Below are 20108 nucleotides of genomic sequence, written 5' to 3'. Positions count from 1 at the left end.
ACTTCCAAATCAAGACTGGATGCCTTCCTGGAAGATCCGCTTTAGATGAAGATAAGTTATTCGTTAGTCAAACACAAGTCATTGAGCTCAGTACAGGAGAAACTGGGTGAAATTCTGATGATGATTTTTCCTACCTGCTCCCCATCATTTACCACATGTTCCATCTGAAATACCCCCTGCGGTCAGGGCATGGGGGTTTGTACAGTTCCCCCACCCGGGGCTCCTACTAGGAAGGCACTTGCCTCACCTGGTGCTCCTGCTGGGGCGTGGGGTTGTGGCACCCAGAGTGCTCAGGAAGAGCCAGGACTGTGACTGCACAACAGCTCTGCAGCTTTATTTATGGCCTGGGGATGTTTAGCCAGAGACGGGACAGGGACAAGCCAAGTATATTCGGAAACATCATCCACATCCCTTCTCTTTATTGACTGTCTCAAGAGGAATTCTGAGGTCGGAGCAGCCACAAATACGGCTCCTTATGGGCCAACATCTCATCAGTCCCCTGTCTCTCCATGAAAACAGTCACATTGTAGATGCTGCAGCCTGACTTGGTCTCCTTCCCCCAGTTCACTGTCCTCCCTCACCAGCCGCTCTCCCATTGCTCCAGGCCTTAGACCATGTGAAAACCTCTCTCTACTGTGAGGAGATAAGTAGCTCATGTCATCTCAGATGTAAGGGTGCATGATGGAATAAGAGGCCCATGTTTTTCGTCTCCCATGTAACCACTGCTGGAGCTGGGTGATGAACTGAACTTTTACTTGATGAACACCCTGATGAACCTCGCACGAAGGTGTTTGCTTTTCACGCTGTACACAATTGGGTTCATCAGGGGTGGGACCAGCAGGGAGATGTAGTTCAGGATAATACGAAGCAAGGGGGAAGAACTATTCCAGAATCTGTGTATCACAGACAGGCTGATGTCTGGTGTGTAGAACAGCAGGACAGCGCAGAGGTGGGAAATGCAGGTGTTCAGGGCCCTGAGGCACTCTGTGTGTGACACGACACTAAGCACCGTTTTGAGGATCATCACATAAGAGAGGAAGATGAGCAGCGAGTCCAACCCCATCGTTAAGAGTTTAGCAAACAAGCCATAGATGTAGCTGACTGTGATATCTGAACAAGCCATGTTCATGACCTCCCGATGCATGCAGTAGGAATGGGAGAGGACATTGGCTCGACAGTATCGGAACCGTTTCAGGAGAAAGGGGAATGGGAATATTACGGCCACCCCTCTTAGCACAAACGCCAGTCCCATCTTTGCTATTCTTGGCAGGGTTAAGATGGAAGTATATCTCAGTGGGTTAGAGATTGCGATGAAGCGGTCAAAGGCCATCAACAAGAGCACGGCGGATTCAGTGCATTGAAGCAAGGGGATGAAGAACAGCTGGGCTAAACAGGAATTGAGGCTGATCTCCCTAGAGTTAAACAAGAATATAGCCAGTGTCGTAGGTATGGTGGTTATCGATAAGCCAAGGTCTGTGACAGCCAACATGGAAAGGAAAATGTACATGGGCTCATGGAGGCTTGGATCTGTTTTTATAATGAACAGAATGACTGAATTTCCTACTATTGAAATAATATACACTAAGCAGAAGGGGATAGAGATCCAGAGATGGACGTCTTCCTGCCCAGGTATCCCGGTGAGAAGGAACACAGCAGAATTTAATTTGGTGTCATTGACAGCTGACATAATGTAATGGGCAGATCCGAGGAGTTTTCAACTTTCCTTCCTGAAAGGAAAAAGAAAAGGAAACTAGATGATGTTTAATGAGACATCTTTCTGCTCTCTGTGCAGGTCTAGAGACTTCTAGGAGATCAAGGAATATATGCAAGAACAACATCGATAGGAAGATAGGCACTGCCAGTCGGGATCAGGCCTGTAGTTCATCTAGCCCAGGATCCAGTGGCCGGTTCCAGATGCTTCAGATGAAGGTGGAAGAAGCCCTGCAATTGGGAGCTATGAAATAACCTGCTCCAAGGGAAAGTTTTCCCCCGAGACCCAGTATTTAAACATTATTTGTGGTGTAAGTCAGGAAGGTTTAGAGCCCTTCCAGGACTTATTTTTAAAAAAATTGTCACTGCTGTAATTAGATTTAAGTGCGAGTTCCACAGACTACTTGAGCACTGTATGATTTGACAATTGTGACCTTCACAGAGACTCGATTTCTGGCCTTCCACTTTCCAAGTGTGGCCCTTTGTATCACAACATGTGGGTAAACGCATGGCAAGTGCATGGTGAAAATGGTATTTGTGTGTCCTGCATTCAAGCTATTTATAAATGTGTTTCATTGCTTCGTTAAACATATTTTTATTTTCTCCACTTCTTAGAGTCTAAATTATGCCACTTGCCCCTTTGCAGTTTTTTTGGGATAAATTCTTAGGGCCAGGTGCTTAATTCAATAACATTAACTTCAACAGTGTAACTCCAGATTCACATGCATAAATTCAATCAGAAAAAGGCTCCATTAACTTTGCACTACCAAATGCCCCTGGTTATACATTCTGACCCCCAAGAATTCCTCCAAGACAAGCTGAGTGCTTTAATTGGCGAATGTTGATGGAATCCAGAGAGTTCAATCATCCTACAGGCTTCTCTTCATCCTCCCAGTACCTGCATCTTTTTGCCATGCAAGGGTTTGTAGATATCAGGCAAGTTACAGGCTAACAGAGACAGTTACTTCAGCTGGGTGGAGGAGGTGTTGGCATCACAAATGGGTGAATACTTCAAACACTGGTGTTGCACTAATGTCCAGGTGTGTGTGCAAGTTACTTCAGCCATGCTCATGTAAGAGATGTTTGGTGTAAATTACATAAACCACTATTGCACTCCCATTTCCTGCACCTGAGCTCTACTCTGCTGAAACACAGACCAGCGGTTCTGTTCTCTCATGACCTTTTGGAAAGTCTTTTACATGCATTGCCGAGGGTTTGTGTTCATGACGCTGAATGTAAGTGTTAGAGACAGCTTCTGGTTAGTTACTAGGAGACAGTATCATACAACTGTTCACTGTACAAAGAGTTAATAGCAGAAACCCTTTGCAAACAGTATGAGGAGCACTTTTGACATACTATCTAAAGCCAAAACCATTACGCAGTAAAGTTACCACTGCTCCTTCCTATAGAGATTCCAACAACTCTGCTGCTGGCTTTTGATATACCTCATGAAAGTTTGGTTTGTAATATTTGTATATGTGTCTCAGCCCTCATGCTGTAGCTTGTTGGCAAACAAAAGTCTAGTAGCTCCTCTGTCCCTGGGTTAATAGCTGACTGGTTTCTCTCACGTTCTGTTCTGTCAGTCTGCAGCCTGTATCCGGAGTGATAACAGGCATTGGGATCAGAATAGAAAATATTAATTCCCTGAGTTCTCACTCTCTAGTACATAGTGACCCCAGCACCTGTTATTCAGTCACAATGAAGGTTTGCAGGAAGTGGATTTCAAAGTCAAGTGCATGAGTATACATGGAAATACAACTGCATATCTCACAGGAAAGTAGTCTATTGCTCTCTCTCTCTCGCTCTTTCACTGTCTATGTCCTGTGTTCATAAAATACGTATCATCTGGGAACAGCATCGTGACAGACATGGAGTATTCATGGAAATGGAACTTGCTCTTTCTCTGTCTCCATAGCATCTGGGAACAACATAATGAATGTGTATGTAAAACCCAGTTCTTGGGATGTTTGCTATAGAGCTATATTGGATTAACTATTGGGATGTTGATATTATGATTGTATTGTTATGATGTTATGGCTCATCTTAGTTTAACATCAGGCTGCTGGAAAACAATCAGGAAGGGAAACAACAGTTCAAGGAAAGCCATCGCTCAGTCAGCACCCCAGGGAGGTTGTCATAACTATAAAGGGAAGGGTAACAGCCCTCCGGTGTACAGTACTATAAAATCCCTCCTGGCCAGAGACTCCAAAATCCTTTTACCTGTAAAGGGTTAAGAAGCTCAGGTAACCTGGCTGACACCTGACCCAAAGGACCAATAAGGGGACAAGATACTTTCAAACCTTGGGGGGGGGAGGCTTTTGTTTGTGATCTTTGTTTTGGGGGTTGTTCGCTCTTGGAACTAAGAGGGACCAGACATCAATCCAGGCTCTCCAAATCTTTCTGAACAAGTCTCTCATATTTCCAACTTGTAAGTAAACAGCCAGGCAAGGCGTGTTAGTTTACCTTTGTTTTCTCAACATGTAAATGTACCTTTTACTAGGGTGTTTACCTCTGTTTGCTGTAACTTTGAACCTAAGGCTAGAGGGGGGTCCTCTGGGCTCTTTAAGTTTGATTACCCTGTAAAGTTATTTTCCATCTTGATTTTACTGAGATGATTTTTACCTTTTTCTTTAATTAAAAGCCTTCTTTTTAAGAACCTGATTGATTTTTCCTTGTTTTAGATCCAAGGGGGTTGGATCTTGATCCACCAGGAGTTGGTGGAAGGGAGGAGGGGGGATGGTTAATTTCTCTTTGTTTTAAGATCCAAGGGGTTTGGATCTGTATTCACCAGGGAATTGGTGAAGAGTCTCTCAAGGCTACCCAGGGAAGGGAATTAGCACATTGGGAGTGGTGGCAGTGGACAAGATCTAAGCTGGTAGTTAAGCTTGGAAGTTTTCATGCAGGCCCCCACATTTGTACCCTAAAGTTCAGAGTGGGGAAGCAGCCTTGACAGAGGTCGAGAGACAGCACCAGAGCTACAAGCTGGGAGACTCTATTTCCGGGCTCCAGGCACATCACACAGCTTGTTTTGGCAGTTCTGTTAGTCTGTCCAGAGCTGGGGCAGCTGTTGCTAATAATCTCTTCAGACTGACAGGCACAGACACTGCTGGGGACGTCTGAAGGCACTCAGCCTGCCTGGGTCCCTATCAGAGTGGGAGGGCTCAGAGACGTGTACAGACTGTTGTTTGAAAACCCTCCTATTCTCCCATGTTACGCTTTATTCCTAATATTCAGATTAAACAGTATTTTGGTTCAAGAAGGCTGGCTTGTCACTCGTCTCACCACTAGTCACAGACTCCCAGAAGGAAGAAACACAGGTGCCGAACCCACTTGGACCTATTGGGCAACCAGAGTCATCGCGCAGTGTGCTGTAGCCCAGAGCCCAGTCTGAGGGTGGGAGAATGGATTGATTTCACCCCATGAGAGGGCAGGGTACAGGGCCTGACATCTGGCACTTGGAGACCAGAGAGGGGGCAGAGATGCCGGTAGACCCATAACTGTGAGGGGTATCTACAAGCTAGAAGTGTTGGAGCCCTCAGCCAGTCAGAAAACAGAAATTTGCCTCATCGAATCTGTTAAGACAGAGCAACGCAGCTCTGAACTCCTGCATTCACAATTAAGCTGGAGAAGAAAATCACTGGAAATACATTTGCTGATTAAATTTCCAGGAGCAAATAAATCTGAGGTGATTTGGGAACTAGTCACTGACATTCCCTGTGGTTTCCTCTTGCTCGGCCCCTGGCAGGATCAGGCCCAGAGCACACGGCACCTCTAGAAATGGGAGCCCTTGAGAAATCCTGACTAGGGCCATCAGAGAGGAGCATGGGCAGATGTAGCGGAGGAGTTCCGAAGCTACCTAGTGCTGCCTGCCCTTCAGCCCCATCACTGAGTCACCCCGACAGCCCAGCTGAGTCCTCTGCCGCTGCACAAAACATCTGCAAATGGAAACAGTTTGCAGCGTTTCCCCTTCACTTCACATTTTAAAGATAGTGAAACCTGCCAACGTACCCAATTCCTGCTAGAAGGGGATCTGCTGACACCAGCTGTCTTTACCATAACTGTCAAGGAGACATTGGAGAGGTTGCACAGGCAGCAGGCAGTATCTGTTCAGATAGGGAGGCAAGTGTCTTTATGAAGCATGCCTGCACATTCCCTTGGGGTCGTCTCAGCCATCAGGGAACCTCAGCTGCTTGGCTTAGTGTGCACCAGCTCTAACTGCTGTCACAGCCAATGGCAAACTGCAGGAGGCCAAATCACAGGGGATGCATGGTGATTCTAACCAATCTTACTGCAGCGCCAGCCCTGCTGCAGGCTCTATTCATAGTATCCAGGCTTGTCATCACTGTTCGTATGATTCCAATTAATCACATGGCTGCCTTGGGTGCAGCCAAGTGGAAAAAATGATGCTGTCACAGCTGTGATCTTGCTGAAATAAAATAAATAATAAATAATAATGATAATAATATAGGACCTGATTTCTCCCCAGCAGCCCCTTTCCCTGCACTGTAAACCCAGGGTTCTGGCTGGAGAAGGGAGATTCCACAAGGCTCCATACAGGGGAATTTGCCTCGGATCATTCCATTACCAGAGGTTCCTTCCCCTCTCCTGGAGGAATAAAAAGGGGACCCAGTGCCCCTGGATCCCCATAGTTATGCACAGATCTCAATGAGCCACTGGTAGCTCGGCCCACCCACAATCTCTGTGCCTCTGCAACTGCTCTAGCTCACTGTTAGCACAGGTTCATCCAAAATGTTCTACCTGGGCCTGTCACAGTAGCCACTGCCCGCAGGATCTGCTGAAGGGGCGTTGTACAGGGTGGAAGGGGCTGGACAGAGATGGGAAGGCTGGTTAGAGTAACTGATGGAGACATTGGCCAAGCCATAGACTGGTCGGGAGTTTTCGACCTTTCCATTCCCAAAGTTCAGCCATAGACTCAGTCAGTGCAACCTTTGTTTTTGTTACAAGGGAGAGGCAGATGAAAAGCCTCCAATTTCTTTTGGGGATCCAAAATGTCAGCTCTGTAAACAATCTAGGGGAAGCTGACTTATATCAATGAGTTTGCATTGTACAGATCCCTGTGCAGTGCAAGACGGTATAATTCTGGATTTATACTCCTGCAAAACTCTAAGGCTGGGTAGGTGGGAAATTGGTTGTTGTCTCCTGTTTGTCCTTGAGTGGCTTAGGTTAAGCACTCAGGTAACTCAGTCCGGTGTGTGGTGCCACCTGTTGTTGTGTTGGGTGATAACGGGGCCTGGAGAGGCTGGCTATGTCAGCAGCAGGTCAGTGTGAGAGAGGCCAGCCCAGCTGAATGGTTAGGGGTTCCATGGAATCCCAGTTTGCACTCCGGGGGTGACTACCCATCAAAGAGGTTTTGGAAGAAACTGATAATTTAAAAAAGAAAAGGTGGAGCGAGGGTGGGGTTAGTTTCAGAGGAGGAGGTGGAAAGAGGCAAGATGGGGGCAGAGTGGGGCCTGGGCCTGTGGTGGAGCGGGGGTCCTGCACCCCCGCGGATATCACATAGTTGGTGCCTCTCTTTCCAGGGGCTGCACAGTCTGCAAATATTTCCCAGTACAGTGCACCAGTCCTGGAAGCTGAAGGCACTCAAGAGCTCATTGGGCGATAGATGACACATTTCTTTTTGACTTGTTCACTGCCAAGAAAAATATTGGCATTATTACAGCAGGGAAATGAGAGACCGAGAAGGGTCAAGGAGAATATTTTCCATTGTCCAGTGAGTTGGGACATGTCAGATTTTGTGTACCCATGTTCACAGATATTAGGGACAGAAAGGTCTATTGCTGACATCTGTACTGAGTTTCTGCAAAACACAGACCAGGGAATTTCACTCAGCAAATTCTGGGGTTGAGCCCAGCACCTTGTGGCTGAATGAGAGAGTATCTGTTGAACTAGGTATGCAGTATCGCTCAGCCCTATTCAACAAGTATGAGTCACACCCCCAAAAATCATGAGATAAGTTTAAAAATAATGGGATTTTAAAATACATGAATGTGGGGGGTCATTTTCATGTGCCTTTGTTTTCTCAGCCTTTGCGGTGCATCTGCTTCAGGTTTTCTAGCTTTTCTGCAACTCACTTTTTAAAAAGAAACATTTTAAAGAAAACTGAAAGCTTAGGTTCCTGAGTAGTGTCTTGATTCCTGAAGCTGGGGCTTTAAGAAAGACAGGAAATAGTGTGAGACTCCCAATAAAATCCCAGGAGCTGGCACTGCTGGCTGCACCCACAAATCAGAGTACTGAGGGTTAGTTAGTGGACATTTCTAGTCACACAGTCCATCTATGGCAGATACACTGTTTCCCTCTGCAATGGGCTACAGAGCCTCCTGTTGTAAGGAACAGGGTTACACCACAGACAGCCGGACATAACAGTGATGAGCTCGCAGAGTCACTGGTTCCTGAGTAACAGTTCAAAGGGTCTCCTCCTCTTCCTCAGGCATAAGACATGCACACACCAGCTAAGCAAGGTGTCATAACTATAAAGGGAAGGGTGACAGCTCTCCTGTGTACAGTGCTATGGAATCCCTCCTAGCCAGAGACTCCAAATCCTTTTACCTGTAAAGGGTTAAGAAGCTCGGGTAACCTGGCTGACACCTGACCCCAAGGACCAATAAGGGGACAAGATACTTTCAAATCTTGGGGGGGGAAAGGCTTTTGTGTGTGTCCTTTGTTTAAGGGGTTGTTCGCTCTTGGGACTCAGAGGGACCAGACATCAATCCAGGTTCTCCCCATCTTTCTAAACAAGTCTCTCTTATTTCAAAATTGTAAGTAAAAGCCAGGCAAGGCGTCTTAGATTTACTTTGTTTTCTCAACTTGTAAATGTACCTTTTACCAGAGTGCTTATCTTGTTTGCTATACTTTGAACCTAAGACAGAGGGGATTCCTCTGAGCTCTTTAAGTTTGATTACCCTGTAAAGTTATTTTCCATACTGATTTTGCAGAGATGATTTTTACCTTTTGCTTTAATTAAAAGCCTTCTTTTTAAGAACCTGATTGATTTCTCCTTGTTTTAAGATCCAAAGGGGGTTTGGATCTGTATTCACCAGGAGTTGGTGAAAGGAAGGAGGGGGGAAGGGTCAATTTCTCCTTGTTTAAAATCCAAGAAGTTTGGATCTGTATTCACCAGGGAATTGGTGAAAGGTTTCTCAAGGCTTCCCAGGGAGGGAATTCTTAAGATGGTGGCAGCGGACCAGAGCTAAGCTGGTAGATAAGCTTAGCAGTTTTCATGCAGGCCCCTACATTTGTACCCTAAAGTTCAAAGTAGGGATACAGCCTTAACACAAGGCCATGCAGATTCTTAATAGAAAGGGTTGTAACCCAAGCCCAGCTCCAAGTGCCTGTGCCTAACTTTCTATTGGACCCAAACAACCCCTACCCCAGATCCAGCTACCCCCAAGCTTGGTGATGATGGACATTTGGATGCAGGGTGTGAAGTCTATCTCCAGCGCTAGAGCGGCTCTCAGTGCTCATGGATGGGGTGAGGGTCAGGATCAGAGTGAGGGACAGTCCAGCAGGGCTCTGTTAGGCCAGGCAACATTCTCCAGATCCTTCTCTCTCGGAAAGAACGTCCTGATTCCCCCTATTGCTGCCAAGCTGCAGGAGGGGCCCAGAACTCCCTTGTCAAAGGGGGCTGTGCTAATGACAGGCCTCATCGCCAAGGGGTGTTGGGAAGAGTTCAGGTTCCCCACCCAGTGACTATATGACCAGAACCCCTTTGTTCCAAACCAAGATCCCAGCCCAGTTTATGAAAAAATACAGGAACCAAATGGCATTCAGTATCATGTGATCTAGTCAAATGCCCTTGCATGCTTCCATGAGTCATGGCAGCCATTATTCATGGGCTGAATGAATGTCCCAGGACAGTTCATCAGGCGAAGACAAGCTTTCCCCATGGCCCATTGTCTTTGTTGATGGGTCATTCAATTGGAATAGGCTATTCACAGTGTGCTGGCAGACTGTGAGCAAAGCTTTGTGTGTGTTACCCAGATGCAAGCACATTTGAAATACAGATACATGGTCAATATGAATAACTCCATATACAAAAATTATACATATTCATACAAATGGAATAATTATAGTCACCAAACCATAACTTTTCCATAGACACCTCACATCACATATTTATAGAGCAATCCAATCCCCACTCAACCTGCATTTTGTTAGGCTAAACCAGCCAAGCTCTTTCAGTCTCCACGTAAGACAGGCCCTCCATTCCCCTGCCCATCCTAGGAGCCCTTCTCCTCACCTGGTCCAGTCTGAATTCTTCTTTCTTGAATACGAGTGACCAGAATCTTACACAGTTTGCCAGAGTAGGTCCCATCAGCACCTTCTATAAGGATATTAATATTGCCCTATCTTGCCTGACACATTCTAGGATCTTATGTGCCTTGTTCACTGCTGCATCACATTGGTAGCTCACAGTCATCCTGATTCCTGGGACTGACAAATACACCCCAGTCTTTCTCCTCCTTTGTTGATTGCAACTTATCCTTGACTGTATAAACAGGGGTGTAGTGAGTAGAAGGTAGGTTGTAATCTCACTTCTGTATACAGCATTTGTGAGACCAATGTTGGAATACTGAATCTAGATCCGGTGCCCAGATTGAAAAATTGGAGAGAGTGCAGAAAAAAGCCACAAAATGATTGGGGGGCTGAAGAAAATGCTGGACAGTGAGAGACTTGAAGAGCTAAATCTGCAAAACACTGAGAGCTGACTTGATCATAGTGTACAAGCACCGTCACAGGGACACAATACCAGGTACTAATGGGCTCTTTAATCTAGAAGGGAAAGGTATAACAAGAACCAATGGCTGGAAACTGAAGCCAGTCAAATTAAATTTGGAAATGAGGCACACATTTTTAACAGTGAGGGTGCTTAACCAGTGGAACAAACAGCCAAGGAAGTTGGTGGAGTCTCCTGATACTTCCAAATGAAGACTGGATGCCTTCCTGGAAGATATGCTTTAGAGGAACACAAGTTATGCATTAGTCAAATACAAGTCATTGGGCTGGATACAGGGGTAACTGGGTGAAATTCTGCAGCCTGTGATATACAGGAGGTCAGACTGGATTATCTAATGGTTCTTTCTGGCCTTAAATTCCATGAATCATTGTCCTGGGTGGATCTTTATCTTGGATGCAACTTGAAAAAGTTGCTACTCTGAATGCTGATTGGCACTGAACAAGTATATATGTTACCCAAGAAGAATTGGGATTGTCACAGTAAAATTGGGTGTGCTAAATGAGCGGGGGTGGGGGGTAGCACCCCTTTTATGGACACCCGACCAGTCAGTTAGCTATAAAAATCCTTCTCAGTAGCTGTTCTCTACTTGCCTTACCTGTAAAGGGTTAAGAAGTCTCACTGAAATGTTTAGGTAAGAGGAAGTGACTTGGCACCTGGTCAAAAGATCCAATGGGAAGACTAGAAACTTTTAAAATTGGAAAAAAAACCTTCCTCTTTGTCTGTGTTGTTTTTCTTCCGGCTGAAAAGACACAGAGAGCAGTAGGTATGCTGTAAGTCTTGGGCCAGGTATGAAAAATCATCAGCATCATACATAGAAACTACTCATTTGGAACCCCAGATATGTACGTAGATTAGGAAATGTTTAGTTATACGTGATTGGGTTTATCTCTTTATTTTGGGCTTGTGGATTCCTCTGTGCTAAACGCAGATGTTTTGTAACCTTTAAGCTGGATCCCAAGAAAGCCACTCTTGGTGTTTAATCCTTGCAGTTGCTCTTTTAATATCTAGCAACAGTCTGATTTTCCAGATGTGTTTTCTTTCTATCTTTTTTAATAACATTTAACTTTTTTAGGAACATAATTGGATTTCTGTATCTTAAGAGGTCTGTGTACCTGTTTTTCAGTTAGCTGGTAGCAACAGCTGATTCCTTTTTCTTTTTCCTTTTCACAGCTCTTGCCCAGAGGGGAGGTGAAACTGCTTGAGTTTCCCAATTGCACCTTCCTGGGCTCTCCAAGGGATTCTGCACTTGGTGGTGGCAGCACTACTAACCAAGGCCAGGGGGATCTGTAACCTTGGGAGTTTAATACAAGTCAAGTCTGGAGTGGCAAGTATTCATTTTTTAAAGTCCTTGCAGGCCCCCACCTTCTGCACTTGCAGTGCCAGAGTGGGGAATCAGCTTTGACACTGGGATATATGGTTTCTTTATCCTTTAAACCAGGTTCTAGCTTGTCTTGGGGGGAATCTCACAATTGTCCCACTCTTGGAGCTGGGAACAACATCCCATCTATGCTAAACACTTATCACGAAGAATATCTGATGGGACACATCAGTCGCTTCCCTTTGGGTGCTTCTGACCAGAGCAATCAGCTCCCTGTGTCTCTGGGAGCATCTTCCCATCTGTTTGCCCTTTTTTGTAGAAAGAGCCTTTGCTGAAACTCGTCTGAGCCTGGGGCCAGGCACCATAGTGCTCAGCTGTGTCCGTGTTACAAGGTAAGAAGCCTCTTATAGACAAATGTCAGAGGTGTTGCTCTTTGGAACCCTGAGATAGCCCTGTGTGACAGACTTCTCCCTCCTCTGGGGTGCCACCTGATGTACTGGGGTATCATTGAGCCCACCTGTTCCACTAGCCTGGGCTCTCTTACACTGTCCTGCTGAGCCAGGCCCTCAAGCCTCCTCCAGCACACACACACGGGTAGGGACACATCCAGCTGAAGAAAGCCACAGATACTGAAATCAGCTCTGCATAGAAAGCCTCAGCTCAGGAATTGCCCGGCACTGAAATACACACCCCATCAGGAGTGTAAACCCAAAATTGTATTGACCTGCACTGCACAGAGAACTGTCCAGCACTCCCTCCAGTTCTAGAAGATAGGATTTATTTATTTACTTGTATGGTGCTCAGTTCCAGGTGTGGAGAGACAACAATCCACTGACCTATGTGTTAACGAGTGCTAAACTGGATGCTACAGGGCAAAGATGGGTGGCCGCTTTGGCTAGCTATGACTTCAGCATTCAGTACCGATCAGGGAGAAGCAATGTAGATGCAGATGCATTGTCCAGGCGTCCACAGGCACCAGGAGTTGCTGTGATATCCACAGATGGAGTGAGAGCTATTTGCAGTGTGAGTCGCCGAGAGCCAGAGGCCCATGAGAGCCTTCATGGATGTGCTGCAGAAGCTTTGGGCCTGCCCCCTGAATGCGTGCCTTCTGCTTCAGTGAACTATATTGCATTGGACCAATCTCCTTTGCCCATGCTCAATGCGGCTGACAGGCAGGAAGCCCAGCTGCAAGATATTGATACTCGTGAAACACTACTTGCCAAAAGGGATGGGCGAAGCCCAGCTGCGGTTGTCCCACCTAATCCGGAGGGTAAACTACTATTGAGAGAATGGACCAAACTAAAACTGATTCAGGGAGGGCTACACTGAGTGACCACAGACCCTTTACAAAAGCAACGGACTCAACTAGTGCTGCCGAAAGAGTACAGAGCCCTGGCCATGAGGGCCCAGCATGATGACTTTGGACATTTAGGGATGGAGAGGACCCTGGAACGTATTCGTAGTAGGTTCTATTGGCCCCGGATGGCTGAAGATGTTCACAGGAAATGTGAGACCTGCGCTCGATGTGTTCAAAGGAAAACTCTGCCCACGAGGGCTGCATATCTGAAGAACATCACCAGCAACAAACCTCTGGAGCTGGTATTCATTGATTTCTTGTCTTTAGAAGTAGAGAAGAGGAATATTGGGAACATTCTAGTAGTGACTGACCATTATACGCGATATGCGCAGACATATCCCACATGTGATCAGAGGGCCACCACTGTCACTCGAGTACTGTGGGAAAAATATTTCTCAGTTAATGGATTCCCAGCCCGGATACACTCGGCTCAAGGGAAGGACTTTGAGAGTCACCTTCTGAAGGAGGTGCTGAGGATAGCGGGGATTAAAAAGTCTAGAACAACGGCTTATCACCTGCAAGATGATCCTCAGCCAGAGAGGTTCAACCGAACCCTATTAGATATGTTGGGGACTTTGCGGCCAGAGCAGAAGGCAACCTGGAGCCAACATGTCGCATTTCTGGTGCACGCCTACAACGCCACAAAGAACGACACTACGGGAGTCACCCCGTATCTCTTGATGTTTGGGCGAGAACCAAGATTACCCATAGACCTGTGCTTTGGTGTATCAGAGGATGGAGATAGCTATGAAACTCATCAGCAATATGTATCCCGACTAAGAGAAAAGCTGCGGGATGCTTATCACTTAGCTACATCTGCGGCTCAAAAGAACGCAGACCGCAACAAACATCAATATGATGCTAGGGTACGTCTGCAAGAACTCCAGCCGGGGACAGAGTCCTGCTGCGAAATTTGGGTATTGCTGGCAAACACAAGATAGCTGACAGATGGAAGGCAATACCTTACTTGGTGATGGAAAAGCTAGGAGACCTGCCAGTCTACAAGATCAAACCCGAAGAGGGTCCCGGGCAAACAAAGACAGTGCATAGAAACCTTTTACTCCCTGTGGGGGAATTGGTAGGCACCCCTTATGAGATGGGCCACAACAGGTCAACCGGGCAGAATGAAGGTGCTGGACCAAAGCCGCCCTCCAACGTGGACAGCCGGCCCCCTGCAACTAACCTACCCCTATGCAGCACATCCGAGAGTGAGTCTGAGGAGGAAGTCACAACCATGGTGTATGCTGGGATGGAGACAAGATTTCAGTCTCGATCAGCTGAATCAAAAGAGAGCTCCTCCTCTTCTGCCCTAAACCCCATGGCAGAAGTATTTAGGCCCATTCCTGACACCCCTGAGCCACTGGTGGGACCCCCGTGTGATGACAAACACAGGTTATTGGACAGTGGAGACATACAGGTGGAGGATGTCCTGGGCACTTTGGACCCTCCACTGTTAGAACTAGAAATGCAAGAACCTATGCCAGTAGCCGAGGGGCCCTCAAAGGAAACCTCTCCATCCGTCGATCAAGAGGTTGTCCCCCCCTACCATGTCAACAGAGATTCTCAATAGATGAGACAGGGTAATAAGACCAGTAAAGCGGTTGACTTATGATGCACCTGGGGTGATTAGTGAGGAATGAATACGTTTAGCACACAGGCTTGTGGAAGCTAAAGTGGGCTATCTGAGGCCCTTTGGAGGGAACCAGTGAGTTTGTATAATAGGGAGTGTGATTTGTCGGGATGACAAATTCTCGGCTGGGGGAGGATGTAAGCAGAGTCAGGATGAGCTCTACCCTGACATCTGGTGGTGAATTATGGCGAGTGTGGCAAAGAATTCCAGGGGCTGATCTTGTTTGCACAGGCACACCCACCGGCCTAGCATAAGCCCACAGCAACTGAAAGTGGTTACTTTGGCTGGTGTGGGATCCCCAGTTTCTCTGTTATTGGGGCAGGAAGAATAAAGTTTTGTTACCCTGATTCTGTGAATCAAGGCCAGTGGAACTGTTGTATAACAGAGGGACTCACCATTACCTAAGTAGCACTCGCTAGACAAGGGGCATGGGTTACAAACCCCAGTGAATGGAGAGAGGCTGGGGACAGGTAAGTGTACCTGATGGTATGGACCCCTTTTGAGAGCCTGAAACACCAGTAGCCGAGGGGCTTTCTCCACTGTTGAATAGCAAAGCTAATTTTGATTCCATTAAGAGTCTAATTGCAAGCTGCTATGCTGAATTCACTTTGGGCCAATAGTGCACCAGCACTGGGGCTCCCCTACTACGAACTGAAATCACTAAGAGCTGAAGTCACTGAGTGCTGTGTTAACTAGTGGGGGAGCCTGAAGATTTATTGCTATCGGAGCTGAGCAGTTTGTGGGACAGTTGGTGAGGCCCACGGGTCAGCGAGTGGAGCAGTTTGCGGGATGGCTGGGGGAGCGGAGCGGCTGGTGGAGTGAAGCAGCTTGTGGTGAAGGCTGCAGCAGAACCCCATGGAGAGGTGGGGCAGTCGGCCTCAGACCACGTAAGGTGCCCCTTAATGCCCCGTGTGCCCCTTTCTTCCCCCCATTCCCACCTGGGGGGGGGGTTAAGACTCTGCAGATAAGCTTTTGAACTCTGGGGCTGCACTGACCAGGGACAGAAACTTTTGGGTTGTTGGACTTTTGGGTGATTTTGGGGTTGCTGGACTCAAGAGACTTTTGGGGTGTTGGACTTTTGGGACTTTGGGGGGTGGTCTTTTGCTTATGGTTTGTGCTATGAATCCTGCTTGTGGTGTTTTCCCAATTTAATGCTGATGTCGTTTACCTCATGTTATTAAACATTTTCTGTTACACTCAGACTCCGTGCTTGCGAGAGGGGAAGTATTGCCTCTTAGAGGCGCCTAGGGGGGTGGTATGTAATTGTCCCAGGTCACTGGGTGGGGGCTCGAGCCGGTTTTGCATTGCGTTATTGAAACGGAACCCCTAAATACTGAACCCGGCCCTTGTTCCTGCCATCTCAGATGGGCAGAAGGGTTACATATAGGATTTACACAGGACAGGAATGCTTTGTTTCCCAGTTTGAGCCCCACCCCCTATTTTCGGAAAAATATTAACAGGAGTCCAGTACCAGGTGATATGATCACATGAAGCTGCAGTGTCAAAACAGCATCCCAGGAAGCTTCTCAGGAAGGTGGGAGATTAGCATGTTCAAACTCCTATTTTTCTCCCTAATGGCCCATCCAGGCTGATTGCATAATATCTGGTGGGTGTTCTCCAGGTGTAAACACAGTTGTAATTGTTACCTAGTCAATATTCCTAACTTCAGAGACAGAAATGATACATGCATACAAATAGGGTAATCATAGTCAGTAAATCATAATCTTTCCAGTGATACCTTACATGATTCATCTTGCATAAAATACATCCTAGATATGCTATAATCATCTTATAACAATATTTCTATGAAGAATATGGGAAGTAGAGTTACACCCTGATCTTAGGGTCTCATGTGGCTCCCTAGTGAGAGAATATTAGCACATTGAATGTATATATCTTCCCACCACCACTGTGAGACAGGGCAGAGTTATTACCCACCTGTGCAGAGGCTCAGAGACAGCCAATGGCGCATGGTCACACAGGGGAAAAGAATCAAACCCAGCTCTGTTGAGTCACAGAGCAATGCACAGACCACAGGCAGCATTCCAGCCATCTGAGAGGTGACAGGCCCGGATGGACTCAGCAAGTGGGGAAAGCAAGGAGCCAGTTACAGAGGTTTGATTCAATGGCTTGTTCTCCCCCTGCTTCAGCAGAGTTTAGAGCAGCCTTGGGGTTGGGTGGAATTCCACCCAGAGGTAACAGATTCCAAGAGCCTGGCACACTCTGGCCAAGTTCCTGCACACAGGGGCCACCCCAGAGTGACTCCTTGGGCCCTGCAGAGGCCCTGCCATTCCCTCTAAGGTCCTTGCAATAACTGACTCTCAGCCTGGGATACTTAAAACAAGAGCCCCCTTTGTGGGGTCGCATTTATTCAGTCATCTCCAAAACACAATGTCCCCTAACCCCCAGCCCCACCCTCCTCCTTTACTCAAGAGCCCCCCGCCACCCTGCTGGCTGGGGTCAGCGTGGGTTCAGGCTTGCCACTTCCGCTGCCCAATCTCTTCCCCTGACACCCGGACCCCTGTCCCCATCACTTCCTACTAGGCCCTTCCCCTGCTCCTCCATTACCCCTGAGGTTCTGCTACCTGGCCAGACCAGAGCTGGGCTGTGGTAAGAGCTGCCCTGGAAGCCCAGGCCTCTGTGGGGAGCCTCAAACTCTACAACTTCCCTACAGGCATGCATCCTGGGGGGCAGAGTCACAGGCTGGGGGCTGCTCTCGGGGCCCCGAGCCACTTGCCCATGGCAGGAGGAGGGTCTGGGGCTCCATACAGTGGCTCTGGATCCCTGGGAAGCTCTTTGGGCAGCTGGTCTCTGGACTTGGGCCTGGAGAGGGGGCGGAGCTCAGATAAAGAGGAGGAGCAGGAGGTGGGGTTTGGGGGAAGGGATGGGGCAGAGGGAGGGGCCTCAGGGGAAGAAGAGGAGCAGGAACGGGGTCAATGCGGGGATGTGGATCCTGCATATGATCTGCTTTTCCTTTTTGAAAAGGTGGTTACCTTACATTGAATGGGCTGGGCTGGGATAGGAGATAGCTGGGCCTCTGTGGGGGAGTTGAGGACCATTTCAACCCTGCAGCAGGGCAAACGGAGGGGAGGAGAACAAGGACGCCCAGAGGATTCAGGAGGTCTGGGGCAAAGCGGGGGAGCTGCAGCGCTTGTACTCACCCGGTGGCGGTCCGGGTCTTCGGCGGCATTTTGGCGGCGGGGGGCACTTCAGTCACTCCGCGGGGTCCCTGTGGGACCCGGGGCCTGGGGCAAATTGCCCCACTTGCCCCCTCCCCCGGGAATCTGGGCCTTAGTCTCTTACCAGGACTCCTTTGTGTCAGACCCTCACTCACATGCTCAACTCTGCCTACATGAGTAGTGGGTTCAGCAGGTGTGCTGTGTGCAGAGCCACAAACAGAGTGGGGGGGCAGTGTGAAATGCTTCTCCTGGGGTGCTGGCTTTAATCATGTCTCTGACATGACTCAGTCATTAGGACTTGGCTAAGGGGGTAAGGGGAGGGTAGGTGTCTGTGCCCCTTGAATAGCTGATGCAGCCCCCTGGATCACACAGCATCCAGAGCGCTCAGGAAGGGCCAGGACTGAAACTGCCAAAGCCGCTCGGCACCTTTTTTCGTGGCCCCTGGATGTTTAACCTGAGATGGGCCAGTGATGGGCCAGTTATAATGCTAAACAACATCCACATCCCGTCTCCTTATTGACTCTATTGAGACTGCTCCAACAGCCGATACAGCTCTTTATGGGCCAACACCCCACCATTCCCAGTCGCTCCAGGAACATAGTAATTTTGTAAATGCTGCTGTCTGCCTTGGTCACCTTCCCCAAGTGCACTGTCCTCCCTCACAAGGAAGCAGGAACAGCACCTATCCCATTTTTCCAGGCCTTAGATCCTGCCTTAGCCTCTCTCTACAGAGTGGAGATCAATTGCTTATGTCATCTCGGATGTAAGGGTCCAGAACGGAATAGGTGACCCCTGGTTTTCATCTGCCATGTAACCAGCGCTGGACCCGGGTGATGAACTGACCCATCACTTGACAAACACCCTGATTATCCTTGCACGAAGGTGTTTGCTTTTTACGCTATACACAATTGGATTCATCAGAGGTGGGACCAGCAGGTAGATGTAGCCCAGGAGAATCTGAAGCAATGGAGGAGAGCCCTTCCCAAATCTGTGAAACAGATACAAGCCGATCTCTGGTGTGTAAAAGAGTACAACAGCACAGAGGTGGGAGACACAGGTGTTCAGGGCCCTCAGGCACTCTGTGGGGGATGCGACTTTCAGCACTGTTTTGAGGATCATCACATAAGAGAGGAAGAAGAGTAGCGAGTCCAACCCCACCATTAAGAGTGTAATAAACAAGCCATAGATGCTGTTGACTATGATATCTGAACAAGCCAGCTTCATGACCTCCTGGTTCAGGCAGTAGGAATGGGAGAGAACATTGGCTCGACAGTATCGGAACCGCTTCAAGAGAAAGGGGAGTGGGAATGTTAGGACAAAGCCTCTTAACACAAACAACAGTCCTATCTTTGCTATTCTTGGAAGAGTTAAGATGGAAGCATATCTCAGTGGGTTAGAGATCGCGACAAAGCAGTCAAAGGCCATCAACAAGAGAATGGAGGATTCAATGAATGACAGTGAGTGGATGAAGAACAGCTGGGCAAAACAGGCATCAAGGCTGATCTCCCTAGAGTTAAACAAATATATGCCCAGTATCGTCGGTATGGTGGTTATCGATATGCCAAGGTCTGTGATGGCCAACATGGAAAGGAAAATGTACATGGGCTCATGGAGGCTTGGATCTGTTTTTATAATGAACAGAATGAGTGAATTTCCTACTATTGAAAGAACATATACTAAGCAGAAGGGGATAGAGATCCAGAGATGGACATCTTCCTGCCCAGGTAGCCCGGTCAGAAGGAACACTGCAGAGTTCAATTTTGTGTCATTGACAGCAGACATAATGTACTGGGCAGGTCCCAGGAGTTTTGAACTCTCCTTCCTAAAAAGAAAAAGAACAGGAGACTAGCTGATATTTAAGGAGACATTTTTCTGCTCTCAGTGGAAATCTATAGACTCCCAGGAGTTCAAGGAAGATCAGCAAATACATAGTCTTGGATTTGCAGCAACAACAGGAAGATAGGCATTGCCAGACTGGATCAGACCTCCAGTCCATCGAGCCCAGTATCCAGTGGCCAGCTCCAGATGTTTCAGTGGAAGGTGGAAGAAACCCTGCAATAGGCAGCTCAAAGGGAAAATTTTCCACTGGCACCCACTAGTTAAACATATTTTGTGACATAAACCAGGAAGGTTTAGAGCCCTTACAAGACTTTTTTAAA

The 20108-nt window shown here is 47.7% G+C and overlaps 2 protein-coding genes across 2 annotated transcripts; both read right to left on the bottom strand.

Annotated features, from left to right (window-relative positions):
• Positions 1 to 751: 751 nt before the first annotated feature.
• Positions 752 to 1687, bottom strand: LOC135894696 (olfactory receptor 51G2-like). Its single transcript, XM_065422837.1, has one exon. The coding sequence runs from the start codon at positions 1685 to 1687 to the stop codon at positions 752 to 754; it is 936 nt and encodes a 311-aa protein (XP_065278909.1).
• A 17108-nt stretch (positions 1688 to 18795) lies between these two features.
• LOC135889308 (olfactory receptor 51G2-like) lies at positions 18796 to 19731 on the bottom strand. Its single transcript, XM_065417168.1, has one exon. The coding sequence runs from the start codon at positions 19729 to 19731 to the stop codon at positions 18796 to 18798; it is 936 nt and encodes a 311-aa protein (XP_065273240.1).
• Between the last annotated feature and the right edge of the window lie 377 nt (positions 19732 to 20108).

The sequence above is a fragment of the Emys orbicularis genome, chromosome 1, assembly GCF_028017835.1.
Source record: "Emys orbicularis isolate rEmyOrb1 chromosome 1, rEmyOrb1.hap1, whole genome shotgun sequence".
NCBI lineage: Eukaryota > Metazoa > Chordata > Testudines > Emydidae > Emys > Emys orbicularis.
The sequence above is the reverse complement of the archived record's forward strand: the minus strand, read 5'-3'. Positions and strand labels throughout refer to the sequence as shown.

What these genes read in the sequence shown, in the direction of transcription:
- LOC135894696 (XM_065422837.1), bottom strand. Translation starts at nt 1,687, where the DNA reads ATGTCAGCTGTCAATGACACCAAATTAAATTCTGCTGTGTTCCTTCTC.
- LOC135889308 (XM_065417168.1), bottom strand. Translation starts at nt 19,731, where the DNA reads ATGTCTGCTGTCAATGACACAAAATTGAACTCTGCAGTGTTCCTTCTG.